Here is a 21054-nt window from a genome sequence, read left to right as displayed (position 1 = left end):
CTATAGAACATTCACTTTCCTAAAGATTGCATGTTGATTTACTTGACATAATGTACTGCAAAAGGTTTGGATTGTGTATTTAGTATTTTACGTAGAGTAAAAATTATATTGGTAGCCAGAATAATTATACTTATCTGTCAGTTAAATAATAATCAGGGTTTAGACTGGAAAATTCAGAACATTGCTCTTTAAAGTATGTTAAAAGAATCCAGACTAAGAGAAACGGAGGAAACTGGGTATGATGTACTGCTTGCTTACTGGCCAGAAGATTGCAAGCTATCCAATAAGCTTTTCATAACTGTAGTTTCATGTTTCATTGTTTTTTAAAAGTCAGTAAATTACATTAGCCATTTAATTTGAATCTAAAATTACAAACTTAATCTCATGAAGTACAGTTGAGAAGTGGTCAGGAGGCTTTTTACCCTAATCTAAATACAAAACACATAGGGCAAGGACAGTATTTCCTTTGAGGATTGTCCTGTAGTTGCTCTTTGGCAAAGTACAAAGGAAAATGGCAGCAGTCACAGAAGTAACTAATAGCCCAGCAACTAACAGAAGGTCTTGAAGGCCAGGGCAGAATATTCACCTGTATGAAATTAATCCAAAGGTATCTGAGAAGAAAGGAAGGAACTTTACATCTTAGTGCAAAGGAAGGTGTGTAATAGAGAGCTGGAGACTACCTCTGGAGAAATGTCTTCATAAAAAAAAAAAAAAATCCACTGTATTCATTCTTCCTAATCTGTGATGCCTGAGGTAGTGTCATGACACAGGAGAGATCCAAGCCAGCCATTGGTGCTGAAGCATTTGTTTTTCTCTGACCTGGCCCAAGGAATGATCTCATAGCTTTGGGAGGAACACTCTTGTTCTTAATGGCAGTGGACAATGTAGCCAAATACACAGAGAGACATTCCCCCCCCATTATTGCTCTTTCATACAGCAAGCCAAATGTTTTGGCTACGTACCCCTCTTAGCAGAGAAAGGGAAAGAATGCTCAGAGGATTCCATAAGGGTTGGAGTAGCATTTGAATATGGGAAATTGAAAAGCAGAGGAAACTGAAGCAATTACCTGGGAGTTTCAGAAGTACCCTTCTGATGAAAGATGATAGTTTAATAAGCAGGATAAAATGTTTAACAATAGCAAGAAGAAAGTGAGTTGTAGAAAAGGTTAGTGGACAGGAGGAAACAGAACCAGGGAGAATATGGCGAGAGAGGAAATGTGAAAACTACTTGAAAAGACCAATATCTTCCTGTTTCTCTTTGCATGGAGTTTGCATGATATTGAGGTATTTATGTAATGTAATTTTTTGAGAAATGGGGGGTCTCAGGAACAATTTACCAGCATAAGTGACTCCAAATCATGCATCCTTACAATATGATAGTCTAGTCTGCAAGACATACGTTGTGGGAATGTTTCCCACAAATTAAATCTGGATAGCTGAATGTCAGGAACTTGTCAAAGTTGTAAGGCTTTTAAAGCTCACTTCAAATACTCCAGAATTGAGATCATCTCATTTTTGAGCCCTCATATCTTCCAAATGCCTTATTGACAACTTTCCAGAAAAAATTGACCATTGTCTTAAAATATTTTTATTTTTTTAGGTTGGGTGAAGTTACAAGGGGGTCAGCTTCTTGTACAGTTAGTGAATATTGTTTATAGCTGGGATAGGCCTATTGTGTATTTTGCAGTTAGTCTGTTCTAGATCAAATATTCTTAAAAATATAATTCAGAGCTGATGCTGTCCTTTGTTGGGTTTTCCATAAATATTACTGAAAGCACAAGATACTAATGCTTAATCTATTTGCCATTGGAAAGGCAGTATATATTTTTGACACCAGGAAGAATAGATTGTATCACAGAACAAGACAAGATACATTTCTATTCTGTAGTTCCTTCAAATTCCCTAGTCCAGTAAGGTCTTTCATTGACCCAGGGAAATGCAGTATCTAATCTCTAGTTACATGGAAATAATTTGAAATGATGGAGCTGATTGTATTATTCCTTGAACTAGACATAAATACACATACTAACACAGTTCAAAAACTGTTTTTCATTTAGTGTGATCATAAAGATGATGATGAACTGGGTAATTACTGCAGTGCTATTTTTTAAATTTATCAACATATGACACCCCCTTACCTCCAGAAGTCATTCTTAGGGAACAGATGGATGAGGGTTATATCCTTCCTCCATAAGAGGGGTATCTGAGTAAGCAATTGATTCTTATGTAATGTGCAGTTCTCTAGAAGGCATTTAAATAATAAACAGCACATGTGGTCACTTGCGGCATATCACAGGCAGAAAATGATCCATGTGTCAATCAGTTTTTATAAGATTGAAGTATCAGGATTAGAATATCCTGTTTGTAGCATAGTTTTGTCTCCTTTTGAATAAACCTGGAGAGGGAGAAAGTGTGAATCTCCTGAACAAATCTTTAATCTTGCCAGATACAATGGCATGTATTTGCTATTCAGTTCCCAGAGTCTTTCTATGACCTCTTTTAAGCGGTTCTTCTTTTTAAGGAAACACTTGAGAATAGCCTTGATATGAGCAGGCTTACACCTTTGTATTTGCTAGTCTTCATCTTGTTATTTTTAGGATACCATAATTATAGAGGAATGAGAATTTTCTGGTTTTAAACAAGAAATAATTGGCCAGTTCTGGTTACCCAAGGACCCTTTCATAGACATGCATTTAAACCCTTGTTAACCAACCAAATTGCTCCCTTTTCTCAGCCTGTTTTATAAGCCACACCAATTATTTTACAGGCAGTTTCAAGAGACAAGCAGGGGAATGCCTTAATCTCAGGAATAAAGGAATCTAAAGACATTACCAAGTAATTAGCAAAACCAACCAAGCAAAGCGGATCTAGCATATCTCTTTCCAGTTGTGTCCCTTCTCACTCCTGTGAGTTTGTTCTCATCCAAAGTGGTCTGAAACCTACCTCCGAAGAAATTCATTTTTCCTCTCTCAGTCACTGTCAGCAGTTCTGATCCCCTTGCAGCCAGAGGTGTGTTTGTTGAATGACTTTTTTTTTTTCCTTGATAGTAATATTGTAACAAGGTTAGAAAGAAGTGCTTCTCAACTGTGTTAGGTTGGTAATAGCTCTTCTCACACTAATGCCTCTTCAGGAGATGCAGAGCAAAGGGCAAATTCAGGTTTCTTCCCTTTCAGCTAGCTTTCTATGTGTCTCTCCTTTGTGCAGAGCTTTTATTAAACATCAGAAGAAATTGCAGTAGAAAATGATGTGATATTAAAATTAGCTTTCTCTTTCTAAAAGTCCTATTTACTTTCCATCTTTAGCCCTCTTCAACCATATGAAGATGTTGCTATTGGGTATTGTGGTGTATCTTGTTCCTCCTTGCTTCCGTTAGCAGCAGTAGTCTGAGTGGGGACTTTTTTGAGAGGAAAGTTTCTTGCCTTTAATTGTAGTTGCCTGAGGATGGTTCCTGCATAGATTCCCCCTACTTTCTGATGAAAGGTGACATTCTAGCTCGCTCTGTATTTCTAACTTGAACAAATCTGTTAAATATTAAATGATATGGTCATATATAGAGTTATAATATACCCCTTCCTTTTCTGTCAAGGTATGTTTTTGGCTACTCTTACAAGAGGGATTCTAGACTTTACCATATCAACTAGATAGTCTTCTCCTTCCTATATTACTCTGTCTCATCAATCCAATCTCTTTTTAAATCTTAGATGGGGGTGTGGAGAATAAACCTTTTAAAGGGTGCCCAAAGGCCTTTTAGTTCTGGATGCTGAAAATGAAATGTATTGTATTACCTGTATTTCTTTCCCTCTGCCACTCTTTAACTCTTAACTTTGCAAAGCATTTTGGGATGCCATTTGTATGAAAAATGTTATAGCTAGTGAAGTTGTATTATCATCTATTGCTCCTGTGTTTGTGTGAGTGAGAGCACTGGACAGAAGAGCTATAACTGGATGTCATATTAAGAGAATTTACTCTGTAATACAGTTCCCATCCTATTAAACCTTTGCAATTTTTTTAAACCAATAAATCTATTTGTTTGATATTGACAAAGAAGATTTGAATGCTCCAGAGACTGTTTGAGAGGTAATATAATTTCCTTATTAATGCATATTTTTATCTTTGAGTTTTTCATTCATCCTACTCCAATGTACTTGAAGCTATGGTATGGGAGCAGTATCTTGCCAGCTTGGTGGAGCTTCCTTCCTTTCCCCTATTTGGAAGCTGTGTCAGCATGGCTCCCTGGAGAGCCCCTAATAGAGCATGCATGTATGTACTGTTGCAATTTACTGATTTAAACAGGCAGATTTTTGCCAGTGAATGCTGGTGTTGTGGTAGCTTGGTGTTGGTCTCCTGTTAGCTTATACACAAATTTAGTGTAGAAAATTAAGAGTTAAAAATTGAGCTGTGAAAGGATTTGGCAACCTAGAGGGAGCTAGCAAGCTCCAGCAGTGACTCATTCTGCTTGTGTCAGTCAGATAAGCATCAGCATCTGTCACGAATGCAGGCAGGTAGGGTTAAACTCAGAGCATGCACAGAGTGAGGAGCAGGGAGCCTGCACTGCAGGGGCTGTAATGTTTGTTCCTGGTTCTTCAATTCTCATCAGCCCTTCAGCTACAGGAGATCTATACTGGATCCATGGTAACGGTTTTAGCACACAACACTTCCATCAGTTTGTAACAATGGGCTGTGTTCTAGTTGTGGACTGAAGAGCTGTCTGCTTCATAGATCAAAAAAGAGTTTAGTAGATTTGCAGGGAGTGAGGACCTGAATGATGAAATTTAAAAAAAAAAAAATCTTGGGAGGAAACATGCTTTTATGAGGTAGGAATTGCACAGCAAGCTTTTACATTCATTCTTTTCTCACATGCAGCCAAACCAGCAGGGACTTGGGGTGCTGCACATCATTTAGAATAACATCCTTTTGTTTCGTTGCGTTAATTAAACTGCAGCAAATGTTAGAAGATGGGCTGAAATTAAGCAACTGGTTAAGAAGTTAAGAGATTTTGATTTAAAAATTTGAGTAAGAAATAGATTATAATTCCTGCCATTGATACCTGTATTCAAAGCTGATTGTATCGGAGCCAGACTGCAGTGGTGTCCCACCAAGAGTTCCAAATCCTAAGCAAGCTGTCTTGGGGAAGCAAATCTTTATTTCTTTTTCTCCCTCCTCCAAGAGCTATTGGGGTTTAGTAGCTGCAGCATGTTGAAATCTTCCAGGAACAAGATATGTTTACTGATAGTAACAAGAACCAGAAATCTGGACTGGGGAGGCTGCTGGTAGAGGTGATAGGCAGAAATTAGTCCTTAGCTGGCTAGCAAGGTAGCTAACTCTATTCTCATGAAGTAGTTTACTCCACTAATTGGGTGGTTTAGAGACATCTTTGTTTTTCTAGAAAAATCAGGAACTAAGAACCTGTAAATATTAGACCAAAGCTTTTCTTAGCCTGGTGCCTTTGACTCAAAATACCAGTTTAACCAGCATGGGAGACATTGTGCCTGCAGAATGGTAGCCATGTTGGTAGCTGAAGGGTTAATCTCTTGTTGCTGTAATACGATTTGAGAGCAGCAGCTCAGTCTGCTTGTGTTAGCAAGATTAAAAGCAGGAGCTGCAGTGCCATTGCAAGCATTTGAATGAATGGGACCGTTGCAGAGCAAACTGTAGCTGAAATTTGTCTTTTCTCCTTGTCTTTTCCACCAGCTCCTCCCCCCTTCGTTCCTACCCTCAGGTCTGATGATGACACCTCAAATTTTGATGAACCAGAGAAGAATTCGCGGGTTTTATCCTCTCCGCGGCAGTTGAACCCAGCCGGCTTCTCGGGTGAAGATTTGCGGTTTGTGGGGTTTTCCTTCATCAAGGCTCTGGGGATTCTCAGATCAGAGTAAGTGGGAATTACTGTCGAAGTGAACAGGATCAGTACAAGAAAATCAAGGCTTGTACTGGGGAGGGGATGGGGGAGGGGGAAAGCTGTTTTTAACTGGCCTGCTCTCTGCTTTAGGGAAGCTGACCGCTTTAGGCTTGATCTGTTGCTGCTGTGGCTTTGTATATTGTTCTCTGGTTTTGTGTGGAAAATAAGGCTGGTTCTGAAACTGACATTGCTAAAATTGTGATTTGGTTACTTTGGATTAGTTGTGTTTGCTGTTCCCTGGAGAGGAGTGGGCAGTTTGATTTCTGTTTTTTCAGGTCTCTGGAAGAAGGAAAATCCTATGGAGTTCAGAGGCTGAAGTTGGGGGTACGTTCTGCTAGGTCAGAGATGCAGAGACTGGTTGTCACAGAACTAGAGGTGGATGTGAGGCTGAATCAGTGATCCACAGAGATGGAGCTCCACTAATTCAGAAGTGTGTGTTGATGGGTCAGTGAATCAGAGATAGAACTTCACTGAGCTGGCAGTGTGTACTGCTCGGTCAAGTTAAACACTGAGATTGGGCATTGCTGTATTGTGGACGTGTTATGGGGTCAGAGAACCACAGACAGTGCAGGGGGTGAGGAACATAAAAATTGGTCTTCATTTGGGAAGGAATTAGGATTTCAGAGAGAGAACTGAGACAGGAAAAGGAAGAGTGTAAATGGCATGGTGTCAACCTCTTTGACCTGGTGAGTCCTTGGTTCCTGGTGTTCGAGCTAATGAGAAAAGAATTAGTGCAGCGCATCAAATTGTGGAATCCTTATTCCAGTACTAGAAGGCCACTCAGAAATGCAATTCCTTTGGCTGGCTTGGTGATTCAACATGTTAAGGTACTATCTTTTAGTTTCAACTGTTTTCTTTCATCGCTGATTGTTAGTCCCCATCAGGGACTTGAACCAGGTTTCATGTCTTTGTCATATTGGCTGTGATAGTTGCTTTTGGTGCTGAGTAAGTTGCTTGAGAGAGAAGAGAGGAACCTAATTTGGTGGCATTCTTGGCTGTTGCCTATATTTTGAGTCAAGGTTATATGATGTATAGGTCGGTGATCACATGGGGAGACTCCGACTGTCTTTAGTGACTGTCCCTCCTCACAGGTGTTGCCTTCATGTTTGGGAGGGAGAAGGAGGAGGATATAATAATGGTTGAAAGATGAGATGTTGGCTTTTAGTGATATGTAAGTGGAAGTAGTTTTGGAGTTGGTAAATTTCAACTGTGGATACTTGGGGTTAAAATCTACCTTGAATTATAAGTGAAATGACTTACGGTGTCATCCTACTCCCTAGTGGACTGTTCTCCACATAACAAAACCAGAATGCCATTTGTGTAACTGTCAGTAGAGACCCAGAACTTGATCTAGGTGTATTGCTAGAACTCTGTACAACTCTGTATGTATTGGGGTCCTGGTACTGGAAGTGTGGAGGGGGTTTATGGTTAAGTCTCAGGTGCACTGGCATATCTGTGTGATATTGGTTACAGGCTGATCACAATGGGGGTGTTGCAGGTTGATATAGGTATGCATTGTCAAAGCTATGTTGGAACTGATTAGTGGGAGGTGGTGCATATAACCGTTCAGGATAACGGTTGAAGTTTTGTGTGGGTTCTAGTAGTAGAATAGCGAGGATACCGCAAAAGAGGGTCAAGATTAATATGCATTGGAGGAATTATGGGTAAAGTTGTGTAGAACTGCCTGATGCAGCCTGGTCTCCTGTATGTTGATGCACAAAATTGGTCATATGTTAGATTCCTTTTGGAAGAAAGGAATTATAAGAAGATTCTGCTTATTTTATAGGCTGAACTTTACTTTAGAACTAGATTTTCATAAACTCATTCCTGGATTTACCTTTGGGAGTAAAGAACTGCATTTTGTTTTGAGGAGCAGCTGCTAAATATTGCAAGAAATGTAGGGAGATTAGGATACATCAGTATTTAAACTCGTGTTGACCTAGTGCAGTAACTAATGATCTCAATCCCACTGCTAGGTTGGGGAATGAGGAGGATTTCTTCTTTATAATTTATAAAGTGTCCACTATGTACTAGGTACTTTACTGAACAAATAAGACATATTACCTGCCCTAGGAATCTTAACAATCTAATTTTAGACAGGAGGCAGTGAATGAGAACAACAAACAGAGGGTAAGGCTGAAAGAATCATTTGTGTACTTGCTAGTAGTAAGGGGGGCGCTTCCTCTAACAAATGTGAGGTACTAACTCATCAATGCAGAACTTAAACTTTCATTTAAAAATGAATGATAATTCTCATGGTTGCTAAGTGATGCCGGGCTGGTTTCCTGTGTTTGCAGACTGATAGCGCCAGTGCCTTTATTGCTGCTCACGGTTTTGTGCAGCAGCAGCAGTAGATTGTATTTAACAAGGTCCCTGTTACTTTCACTACATCTGGGATGTCTCAGGTGAGGTATTTCCAATAGACATGGGGAAGTATTAATTCCATTGTACAAGGCACTGGTAAGACCTCATCTGCAATATTGTGTACCGATCTGGTCACTCACGTTCAAGATGGATAAATTCAAATTGGAATGGGTACGTAGAAGGACTGCTAGGATGGTTAGGAGAATGGAGAGCTGGTTTTAGACTAGCAAAATGGAGGCTGAGAGGGGATATGTTTGCTCTCTGTAAATACATTGGGAGGTAAATGCCAGGCAGGGAGTAGGGCTATTTAAGCAAAAGGACACAAGAACAACTGTGTATAAACTCGCCATGGATAAATTTAGGCTGGTAATTTAGAAGAAAGTTTCTAAACATCAGAGGAGAGATTCTGGCACACCTTTCCAATAGGAGTAATGGGGGCAAACTGTATAGCTAGTTTTAATATGGAGCGTGATAAATTTATGAATGGGATTATATGCAGTAGCAGGGACTGGGCTTGATGACCCAGGAGGTCCCTTCCAGTCCTATGTTCAGTCAGAATCTAGTGGGCCATAGCCAAACTGTCAAGAATCATGTTACTTTCACATTGCTGCCACTGGCTGACAAAGCCTTGAGAAGCAACAGTGTAGATAGGCATTTGCATGATTCATGGGTAAGGAGGACTCCCGAAAAAGGATGGAAGAGGGGGTAGAGCAGACCTCTCTTCATTCTCTTTTGCCCCAACTCTTACCCTCCTTAAGCCAATAAGAGACTCTGGAGAAGTGTGAAGAGGACTGGTTCTTCACATTTATCAGACTCTTACTAGCTAGAGGTAAGGCTGATACAAAATGTGGAATTCTCATGTTTGGTGCAGGTAGATATCTAAGCACCTTCCCCCTCCCCAGTAGCTGATGTTGGGAGAGGGGCTGACCTTGTCACCAGTATTTTACCTGATACTTTGCTGGTGAGGATTTCTTCCCCTGTTATTTTTTGTATTGACCTCTCTGGCTGGTAGGTTTAATCTAACAGCTGGTCGGTTTCTGTTCCAGCCCTTGTGAAGGGAGAAAAGAGGAAAGGGAGAACAAGGTTTCAATAATATTCTGCTGTTTCAGTTCACTGCCTTCACATCTTGATGGTATCATTGTTTGGTTTTTGCTGTGTTTTAGGATGGAGGAGGCATTTGAGAGGAAGCAGAAAATGGAAAGGCTGGAAGAGTGGAAGGGTAGAGATGGAAATGAAGTTAGAGAATAGAGCATGAGTAAAGGATATGATTTGGTCACAGATTCTGTGATTTTAATTGATCTCTATGACTTCTTCAGCTTCAGCCTGTGCATAGCAGGACTTGGGCTTCCATGATGTATTGTTTATTGCCTGCGTCCTGTCCATTATTTTTTACTAAAAATGCCTGTGACACAATCTTAGCCTTAAGCATGAAGGATTGGAAGGGGGAGTATGGATATGTGCAGGGGCCAGGATTAGGACAGATGGTACCAACAGCTATGAGAAGGAAGAGGCACAGGTGAGTTGGAGGCTTATGAGATTGGGATAAAAAGGTAGGAACGATACAGTGCATGATAGAGGGTGAGCTGTGAACTTGCCATTCCCTTTTGGTTAACCTCTTGCTTTTTCTGTAGCAATTCTTACTTGGAAAGATTAGGATAGGAGGAGCCCTCTGACATCCAGCACTTCTGCACCATTCCCTACAGTCCTTCTGGGAGAGGCTGTGGCTCTATCATCTATGAACTATTAGGTAATCAGCATTAAGCCAATTCATTTAAATGATAACTCAAGGAGGTAATTTTCCTCTTGAAAATAGATTAGCACAGCTAGTGTGGTTAGCGTTTTCTATTGTAGATTTGACCAAGACTTGAGTTTTTTCTATTCCCCTTCATTCCTGTTTTTTATTTACAACAGTTGTTTCCCTTTTGTTGTTGTTTGTTTCTTCACACCTTAGAGGAAATTGCAGACACTGTTGTGCTGAGAAAAGTGACCCTTGATTTAATGGTTAATTTAATTAAATATTCTGAAATGGTACCAGTTGAGTGATATGTTTGCATGGTAGCTTTTGCTGTCAGATTGAATGTGTTTAACTTCTGAGATAACTCTGAATGAGGGGGTATGTAACAATGACACTACAGCACACATCTCACATCTTGTGATAAAATCCTTTGGGAGTTTGGATCTCCGTGATAAGGCTTCTGTTAGATTTTAAACATCCCGTTTCTCTTGATTACTCTTTCTTGATACTTAAAAAGGTGGTAGGGGTACTTATGAAGCAGTCTTAGTAGCGTTTGCATGAAAGGAGGAATTAGCTGAAGTGGACACAGCTAAACTCTTGTGTGCCTAATGCAAATCCAGTATATGGTGACCAGCTTGCTTTGGGGTTGAGATGTACTGATTTTTGTAGTAAGAAAAAAAATTGTCACAGTCAGCACATATACTTCTTAAGGCATCTTTTTTATTTTGAATGGGCGAGAAAGATTGCAGTCTATTTCTTCCTAAATCCCACACATCACACCTGAGGAGCAGCGATCTCCAGAGCCAATTAATGACATTCCAAACTTTGGCTGCGGGACCATTTAAGAGTAGCAATACACCCCTTTCCATCCCACCACTCCATTGCTGTGTGGTGTGCTTTCTCCCTGGATCCCATACTGTTGTTCCCTGTGTTGCAGTGCAGCTAGATGGTTTAGTTGGCTCTCCAGGCAAAATGTTTGAATTGCAAAATGGTGTGTACAGTATTATGAGCCTGTTCCTTAAAAAACAAAAAACACACACCAGGATGAAACAGGAACGTTTATAATGAACCAGTGGTGCAAGTGTCCCCTTTTCTATCAGAACTAGCTAGAATCTGCTGAGCAGTGCCTGTAGAATGAGCAGAAAACTAAAGGGCGATGATTAATGTTGTGGAACTATGATTATTTTTAAAAAATGGCTTTTGCTGAGATAATTTAGAGATCTCAAAAGTTAACATTTTAATATAAAAAACTTATCCAAATTATCATTACACATTTGCAGTTATTTTTATATTTATAAGAATTACATTTTGAAGCAGATTCCTTTGCATCTTTTTTAGCTAGTGTGATCTTTTAATTTTTATTTCTAGGACTGTTTTTTCTCACCTATCCATTTTTAGCCTTGTTTGTACGCCTGCCTGTGATGGGATTTAATAAGTATTTTTCTCTGATGGCTGCTTCTTCTCTGGAGGAGTATAGTGATGTTTTGATATATTGACTTTTAAAGGTGATAATCTGGGGGACAGGGTTGATTAGACCAGTTAACCAATTTGAGTGTTTAACCCGTGCGTTCACTTCTAAGATTTATTCTTCTAATAAATCCTCATTATATCTTGTCATTTGATATGTGGGTTTCATTCTTCTAATAGGCTTGTTTCTTTGTTAGGTTTTTTTTTTTAAATGATTTAATTATATTAGACATTTTTACGCAGGTTGGGAGTGGTGGGCTCTGCTATACTTAGGTTAATTTCAGGATTGCATTCCAAATGGCTTTAGAAGGTGGCACTCATTAAAATCTGTTGTTCCATACATGCTGCTGCAGAACAGTTTTATAAAGTCCATTTCTTTTCATGTATGTGACTAATACCCTCTGTGTCTCTTTGGACTTGGGAGTACATTTTCTCAGAAAATGGTGGTGGTAAAATCAAACTTTCCTTGGTGTAAGAAGAGACAGTGCTGTTGTGTGTGGGTGTGTAGCTATGTGCAAAGGGCTGCTCGAAGCTCATTTCTCTCCATGGGGATAACTGGCTGCATACCAAAGCTGTGGCCAGGAGAAGCCGGCAAGCAATGTGTGGGCAGACTGCATGTTCTTTTATTAGCATCTTCATTGTACTTTTAAAATCTCAACTAACAATGAGCTCTAGGCTTCTTCTGTTAAAACTGGTTCCCTTATTAACTGCTTAACTACCTAGTTGGAATCACATTTTGCTACAGGGAATTGTTTCTGTAGAATGTGATTTTTGTTTTTTAATTTTTTTTTTAATAATTTGAGATGCATATTTAAGCAGGTAATAGTTAAAACATCTGGCTTAAGAGTACAAAACACGAACATATGCTCCAAATCACAAATAGTCCCTTCTAATGCTTTTCTAGAATCAGTTTAAGCCAAGGGTTCTCAATTTTTATTTATTTATTTATTTATTTATTTATTTATTTTGGCTGGGACTCCCTTTGTAAATATTTCAGGCTTTGATGACCACCCCCCAAAAAAGTGATGACACTCCCCCCTTATCATGCCACCCTTACTTCTGCGCTGCTGCTGGCAGCGGCGCTGCCTTCAGAGCTGGGTGCCTGAGTCTGAAGGCAGCGCTGTCGCCAGCAGCAGCGCAGAAGTAAGGGTGGCCTGGTGTGGTATTGCCCCCTTTACTTCTTCACTGCTGCTGGCGGCACCATGCCTCCAGAGCTGGGCTTGCAGCAAATAGCCGCCACTTTCCAGCTGCCCAGCTCTGAAAGCAGCGCAGAAGTAAAGGTGGCAATACCATGACCCCCCCTACAAGAGGCTTGCGGTCCCCTTTGGGGTCGAGACACGAATGGTTAACTTTAAGAGGGTAAAGAGCCACATCAGAGAGAGTGATTAAAAAAATGTAAATACGTTCCTCAATTTCCTGGAGTCAAATTTCAATGAATGCTACAGTTAAGTAGATTTTTCTCAGGAGACCCAGCTTATTGGTGGAACTTTGAGATCTAGACATGTGGCTAATTGTGTCCGTGTGGATGAAATAGAGAAGGGGTGTAGAGAGCTGGACTGGGAATGTTTCAGTAAAATCCTGGGATAGCATAGAACAAGTTAACGAGCAGGTGCTTCAGCTCACTGTGGTTCAGAGTTTGGCACATTTGGGTTTTCAGTTGCTTTTCTAGTACTGTCTGCTTTTGTTTTTGAAACCCGTTTAACAGTAACAAAATATAACAGGCAGTGAATTTTCAGTGAATTATTTAACTTCTTGAGTGGTTAAAACCAATTTGACATTTGGCTTTGTAATGCCTGCAGATATGTGTAAGAAGCACCTGGAAATGCTTTCTGTGTCACATTGTCTGATGTTATGAATTTAAAACTTATTGTGTAAATGAAAGTACTAATCTTGTAACCAGTAGAGGAGCTGACATGGTGGTTACTAATGAACACAATGTTGATTGACCTAATCTAGTAGCTGTTACTCCATAAAGTTTGCCTCATCTTTCCTCCTAGTTTAGCCCAGGATAACTACCCAATGATCTGACCAAAGTTGTTTAAGTGGAAAGTCCTGTACCGTTTTGTCTATATTTATGTATTATTTGGCTTTGTTCTTTTAGGTCTGTTGTCTCGGTGTTGGACTCTCCAGCTAAGATCAGCTCCATGGAAAAGAAACTCCTTCTAAAGAGCAAAGAGCTGCAGGACACCCAGGACAAGTGTCACAAGGTATTTATTTATGTGAGTGGCCTCCCTCATTGCTCCAGGAATCTACAACCAGTGTATGCCAAGGGATCTCTCAGATGCTGCTGATCGTCCAGATCTGTGGTGGGCAAAGTTCTTTTCCTTCAGCGAAGTGGCTTCCTGATCAGTACAGAAGAAGATGAATTTAGGCCATGCCTTTGTTGTAGATATGTTAAACTTAACAAGAGGAGGCTCTGGATTTTAAATAGCCCTTTACTCACCATGACACGGATGACTGCTTCTTCCAGCATGAGCCATTTACTCTTCATCGGTTGCAGAGTTGCTGCATTTCTGTTCTGAGTGATACAAAGTCTCTCTTCCTAGTCCTTCTGCATCTACTTGTGTAACTGTTGCCATTTCATTGATTATGGTGAACATCTTTTAACAGTTGCCGTTTCTGAGTAAAGAGAACTCATTGGAGTCTATAAAAACTCAAGTGTTGCTCGAGACTTTTATGAGAGTGCAATTATTTGTCTCCCTGCATTGTGCTGGATTTGACCATTTTTTCCTGCAAAGAGATGGGGGAGACCCATCCTCTGGTCCAACATGGATTTGGGATAAAGCTAAAGTGACCCATCTCTGCAAAACCAAGTGAAAAATGATTGTGGCTTCTTTGCTAACTGGGGTTCGAAGAATGACTGAATATGAACAAGCAGCTTGAATGAATGGGGTGACTTAGACTTACTACCTGTCCTTGTGAAGAACTGTGCATTCCCAGGAGCAGAGACAATGGTATTGGAATTTAAATAGCATCTGGAGAATTATAACTAGGAGTCTCTTAGAGACTGAAATTCATCACATGTGGTTTGTTGAAATTAGCAACTGACAGAGCTTTGGCAATGCTTTTAAACCTTTCAATGTTTGTTGCAGATGGAGCAGGAAATGACGCGATTGCACCGGAGGGTGTCAGAGGTGGAGGCTGTACTTAGCCAAAAGGAGGTGGAACTGAAAGCCTCTGAGACCCAGCGATCCCTCCTGGAGCAGGACCTGGCAACCTACATCACAGAATGCAGTGTGAGCCTTTACCCTAGTCCTTTTCCCTCTGAAGGTGCAATTTCTGTTTTAGGTCTTTAGCTTTCTGTTCCATGATGGTCTCGGTGGTGCATATACAATAAAGAAAGAAGATAATGTGGAAGAGGAATGGTTGTCTATTGAAATCGGAGCAGTAAATTGTCTGCAGAGTATTGAAGGCCTGTTAGATACGGGTTTGTTCAAACTTTATTCCTTGGCCTTTGTGCTTACAACATCATTCAGTAGTAATGGTAAAGGAGCTACAACTGTTGTCTTGCTCACAGGGAACTACACTCTGGTTCTCTTCTTGTCCTAGTAGCAATACTGTACCGCTTTTGGGTTCTGATCTTGGTAGACTTCAGAATGAAAGCAGGGTGGGGCCTATTCAATACCTAATGGAAAACCTCAAAGGACAACAAAGGTGTTTCAGGATATGGTGGTGTTGACTCAATAATGTGACATTCTGAGTTTGTACTGCTCCTGTTCCCCAGTGTAGTGATAGCAATGTGTCTGTGGCAACTGCTGCTTTTCAGATGGGATATAAAAACGAGGCCCTTAAAGATATGTATTTAAGATCCTTTGTCATTTTCACAGGAGTAGAGATGTCTGCCCTGTTGTCTTGGCAAAATTCCAATGAGGGTGTTTACACTCTGCCCACTTAAATAGTGTTTATATTTTCCATTGGATTTGGTATTTTTCTGTCCTCCTTCCCCTCTCTCACCAAAACCCCAAACTCCGTCTATGTAGCATGCCAAGACAACACTCTATCAGTGGCTGCTTTTCAGTGGAGTGTGAAGCATTTCCTATAGAGTGTAACTTTATTTATCTAAATAGAATGGGGAACATGAATTTATTTGATAAATGGGGGGCTTTCAATGCAATAATGCACAGCAGGAGGTGCATCTGAAGCTGGGTTGAACCATCTGGATATACTATTTTCTTTTGTATAAACAACATTTAAAAAGTTTTGGATCCTTCTGGATGAGAAATTATATAGACATTAAGTAGGTGACAGGAGCATTTGTCTAATTTTGAAGTTTGTAAGCAAAGGTTTTGCCCAAACTTTGAAACAATAGTCTGCCCTTTTCTCTTTAAAGTTTAAAAAAGAGTAAAGGACATAACTGAGTTCAATAATGGGGAGAAAAATAGCAAGTCATGGTAGTAATATAGCATCAGATGAGTGCTAGTGCTAGAGATGTGAATAAGTAGTGCTAAAGGATGGATAATTAATGTCGCTAAGAAGTCTCACTCACTGTGTGTGTTCTTTGACTCCACACCTGGTCTACAAGAGTAGGGTTTGAACTAAGATCTCTGCGCAGTAGATTGTATTTGTAAGTGTATTGCTTTTCTCCAGCTGGAAAAATTGAAGTTCAGTAGCAGTGAATTTGCAAGTTTCCGTAATTGGTGTCTTAATTTATGTTGTCTCACCGTATTTGAGGAGAAGCTTTGTGTTCCTTTGACTGAGGATGTTTCTTATAGAGGAGCGTGCAAAGGGTCTATGCATTGAACATTTTGCTTTCTGCAGAGCTTAAAGCGAAGCCTGGAACAGGCGCGGTTGGAGGTGTCTCAGGAGGATGACAAGGCGCTACAGCTTCTTCATGATATCAGAGAGCAGAGCCGAAAACTGCAGGAGATCAAAGAACAGGTACCACTGCTTCTTGGGAGCAGAATAGCTGACAGTAGAACTCACTGCTTGTATTACCCGGTTCTAATGCCAGGAATGTGTTTTCATATTGGTGGGATGCCAAGGCTGCGTGTGTGTGTGTGTGTGTGTGTGTGTGTGTGTGTCGGGGGGCGGCAGGAGGGAAGAGTTTCTTAAAGTAACTAAGAACAAACTTGGACATGTGTCTGTTTTCAAACATGCATGGTCTCGAGCCTTCCTACATTTTTTTGCAGTCCATCAAGCTGGTCAAATGAAATCTTTGCCTAAAAAAACAAATTAGAAGAGAGTTGCAATATTTTGTGAAACTGACATGTTGGAAAAATCCATTTTAAGCAATCACGTTACACAAGTTAGCAAGGGTTAATATTGCTCTCAACTAGAGCTCATGAATCCTCACATGGGAATTGTGAATTGGGGGGAAACCACATTAACCCATATCTTGTTTTACTTTAACCATTTCAATGTCTACTCAGCTTTGAATGTGGCTGTTTTTCAAAATACTGCCTATGTCGCTGAACTGTTCTTTTTCTAACTTAGATTTTTTTGAAGAGAAGATGTTTGTTCAGATAATTTTTTTCCTTCAGAAAAGTGTGAACTTTGTTTTACTGGGGGTGGAGAGAGAGAGCTTAAATGAAAAATACAACAAATAATGTTGGGTAATTTTAAGATTAAAAATAGTCTACCACACAGAACCCATTATATTCTATGGTGTAATGGAAACACATTATATTGAGAAAAAAGAAATTGAAATTTCTGTGGAGTTCAAACAATAGTTGACAATCATCTACTGCTTTTCATCTTTAAAGCACTTTACAAATATTAACTGACTAATGTTTTTGTGTGTGAGACCTGTATGCACAGAACCCTTGGTAATAGCTCTTGTCTGGAGACTTACCTTATGCAAAATTTAATGAAGTGCAGATAAAACCCTCAGGCTGTGGCAGAACCATATATACAGCTTAAGTATTCGTTTTGCTGGTTGTTTTGGAAAATGACAGTGTTCTAAGGCGAGCTACTTTGAGAGCTGTTGCTGCTTTAGTAGAGTTGTTTTAAATATTTGTTATATATAGAATGTTTTGGGATGATGATTAGGTTTTGAAAATGTACAAACTTATTTGTCAGAGAGGAAAAATAAGAATTTTAATAAAACTTGCATCCCAACACAATTTGAACTCCATATCTTTTAACATAGGTTATGGCTAAGATTCATGAGAATGTTAAGGTGCTGTTTAGGTCACCAGAGGAAATTGTCTAAAAGAACCTACTACAGGGTTCCTCTGAGTTATCTTAAGCTCAGGTGCTAGAATGTGTAGTTTCTGCTCACTCATACAAGCTGGTCAGTCTTGGCAAGTAAGAGGGCTTGGAGCATTTCTTTCAGGAAAATGAAATTAGGGTCTGAGAGAGAGGATGGAGATGCTGCGGGGAAAACCCTAAGAAAAGCCATCCTTGGGGAGAATCCTGTTGCGGTGGAATATTTAAGTTACCAACAACAAGGAGAATAAAGTTCAAGAATTGATATTTCAGGGTAATGTCATAAATTCAACATCAATTTGGGTACAGTGTATAAGAGAGCATTATTATTTCAGACTTGGATTCTAGACATTATTTGACTATATAGTATATTTTTATATAACAGTTTTTAATCTCTGGTTAGTTTTCGCTTCAGCTTTTCTGTGTTCAGGTGCCCAATGTTGGATGCCTTAGGTTAAGATGTGCAAGTGGAAGTGTTGTGTGTGTGTGTGTGTGTGTGTGTGTGTTTGAGTTGTGTGACATGTTCTTCTGACCTTAGTATATGATGTGCTTAAAGATGCAGCCTGGATAGTATCAAGAAGCAAGAAAAACTGAAATTTTATTTAACTGCCCCCAAATTCATTAACTTTCTCAATGCCATGTGAGACCTTGTTTATAATTCCTTTGTCAAGTGATTGTTGCTCTAGAAATTGAGCATTCTTGGAAGTGCTGGTCCAAATTGTGATCTCTGAGCAGAACACACTTCTTCCAAGCATTCTGCTTCTTTCTTTGCACAAATGCACTAGTGCAAAATATCCTTTCACATCAATGGATGTTTGCATCACCTATGGTATAAAAGCTCCAGCCCCATCCAGGGAGAAAATAGTTGGACTGCAACAGTTGGACTTGGTGGGAGGATGGGCCAGCTAAGTCCACTGTTGGTATTATGAACCAGAGAGTCACTCTAAGGCAGATGGCTGCTAGTGGCAACCTCCAGCCATATGTGGCAGGAAGTGGAGAGAGCAGAGAATTAACTGATAAATATGAATTTGAACACAGGAGAAAGTAAAAGCAGTGGGTGAATGGGCAAGGTTTGGTAGGGAGAAATGACTAATAATATGTGTATATAGACTCTAAGAAAATAACATGGAAAGCAAGATCTGTTATGTCCTTTCTCCCATTCCTTTGTCTGTGTTGTGTACTTGCCTAGCATACTCCTGGGTGTGCATGCTCCCCACCCACCAGATAGATACATAGATATAAAAACAAGCTCTTTAGGAAAGAGACAATATTTGTTTTCTTGTAAGCCCTTGTATATTTAAAGGACTATACAAATGCTTACTATGTAATAACAATCAATGCCTCTACTGAAGACTTCATTGGTCACCTCAGGATCTATCTACACCACTTCTCATCTTGGATTCTTGCCTAATTGGAACAATCAGTCCAAATGTTCTTTTTGTTCTTTGATTTTTAGGCGTTGCACTTTTCCAGAATTTTTATTCCAAATCCTTTATTGTAGTTTAATGGAGGCGTGAACTACATAGAATATTGGCCTTTCGGGGGGAAAATGTGACTCCTCGAGGGTTATCCTCCAAAGGTAGCATTTTATACTAGATTACCGCTACTCCCATCAAGAATGATAGAGGACTTTACTTTAGGGTTAATATGTTTATTTCCTGAGCTATCAAAAGAAACCAGTAAACTGATGGTTGGAGGCCACAACACATATTTTTTTTTTCTCCTTTTCACCCACCCCGACCACCCAGGTTTGTAGTAATTCTCATGTTGTCAGGCTGAATAACTCGGAGAGAATATATCTGGGTGTTTGACAGAGGCACAAAACTCAGAAGCATATGTCTATATAGACCACTAACCTTCAGGGAGAGAAATAACATGTAAGTACTTTACCATTTGTTTCAAAAACTATGGATGTGTTTCTGCAGTGGAATCCCCTCAAAATAGTTTTTTTGGTTACATTTCATATCTTCTCTGAGGTAATGGCTTGGAAATGACTTATTGGCTCTTTGTCATGAAAGACACAAGCCAGAAAGGAATGGCTATTGTATTCTGCCTGGCTCTCACCCTCTTATTTTACGTTTTTGTCCTCTCGTTACATACTTTGTCTGCTTTCTGCCTATTCCATATAGGTACTATCGTACTGTTTGCCACTCTCTGTCTTTCCTCTTTGCTTTCCAAAATGTAACATCCCTTTTCCTTGCACAGGAGTATCAAGCCCAGGTGGAAGAGATGAGGTTGATGATGAATCAGTTAGAAGAGGATCTTATTTCAGCTCGTAGACGTAGTGATCTCTATGAATCGGAGTTGAGAGAGTCACGATTGGCAGCTGAAGAATTCAAACGTAAAGCTACTGAATGTCACAACAAACTACAGAAGGTAGTGAAGGCTCCCTGGGAGAGGTGTTGTTACACTCCTAGTTTCTAGTGTGTGTTGGCTGGGATTTATAAATGAGTTGCATTCAAGTCCTTGGAAACTTGGTATGGGTTGTGCAGTTGGAAGCCATTTTGTATTACGAGTATAGTTGGAACAATTTCATTTATTCCCTGTAAAGCTGTTTACATTTAAACTGCCTGAGGTTATGATTCTGGGTGAAGTCCAAGATCCTAAAACTTTTCTTCAGAATTATACATTTTATATTTTTAAATTACAGGCTAAAGACCATGGGAAAACTGAAGTAGGAGAGCTGTATTCCAAACTGGAGAAGGTATGCTTCCTTAGTGTCAGTGGAGTTTACTGCCTGATTCTGTCCACGTATATTATCACTGTCAGAAACCCAGAACATCCATGGATAGTCAGTGGCATGAACAGACTTCCATCCTCTTTCTTTGTGGGACTGACTGTTCTGTGTGATTTGATTTAAAGCTGGGCTTGGTCAGTCTGTTGTCAACTGAACTTATAGAGTAGCTATGCCAAGACAAAGCTATTATGTGCAATCTGTGCTGGAGGTGAGTTAAAAGAAAAACCCTGTATGTATCATTATGAATGAAGAATGGCACGTAGAAAATACGATTATTCTGAAAAATAAATTTATTTAGTTCTGCATGCTGTGTCAAAGTGATTTATTTAGTGACAGAAATATGGCAAATGGTCGAGAGGAAATCAGGAGCAGGAATGCATTGGATCATTTGGCAGGTTGGAATTATAGGGAGAAACAAAGATTCTGGGAAGCAAGACTAAAATAAATAAATCACAAGTACGGTGGGCATTCATTTTTTCTCCCTTGCGTTTAACTGTAGATCAATACAGAGCAGCAAACCAAAATCCAGGAACTGCAGGACAAGCTGGCAAAGGTAAAGTCAGGGATGGGGTTGGTGAATTTTTCACAAGGCTTTCCAGTAAAACCCTAATGCAGGGGAGATGTGCACTGTGTTTCGTAGTCAAAAATAGAATTAGTCACAGCAAGAGGGGATGTCAGAGGGAGAAAGTGGGGGTGGGAGCTGGTA

At 39.8% G+C, this 21054-nt stretch overlaps 1 protein-coding gene across 4 annotated transcripts in view; it reads left to right on the top strand.

Annotated features, from left to right (window-relative positions):
- The window catches only part of CIT (citron rho-interacting serine/threonine kinase), a 93681-nt gene that overhangs the window by 15804 nt on the left and 56823 nt on the right, over positions 1-21054 (top strand). For 3 of the 4 annotated variants that reach the window (XM_074972816.1, XM_074972815.1, XM_074972814.1), the window contains exons 9-15: positions 5691-5871; positions 13566-13671; positions 14557-14700; positions 16223-16342; positions 19817-19987; positions 20262-20315; positions 20848-20901. In XM_074972816.1, the coding sequence (XP_074828917.1) occupies positions 5691-5871; positions 13566-13671; positions 14557-14700; positions 16223-16342; positions 19817-19987; positions 20262-20315; positions 20848-20901 (830 nt within the window). Of the gene's footprint in view, positions 1-4371; positions 4632-5690; positions 5872-13565; positions 13672-14556; positions 14701-16222; positions 16343-19816; positions 19988-20261; positions 20316-20847; positions 20902-21054 lie in introns of those variants that run through there. The other variant, XM_074972818.1, reaches the window with a different exon arrangement.

The sequence above is a fragment of the Natator depressus genome, chromosome 15 (assembly GCF_965152275.1).
Source record: "Natator depressus isolate rNatDep1 chromosome 15, rNatDep2.hap1, whole genome shotgun sequence".
In the NCBI taxonomy this organism is placed as follows: Eukaryota; Metazoa; Chordata; order Testudines; family Cheloniidae; genus Natator; species Natator depressus.
Note: the sequence above shows the minus strand (reverse complement) of the source record. Positions and strands in the feature narration are given on the sequence as shown.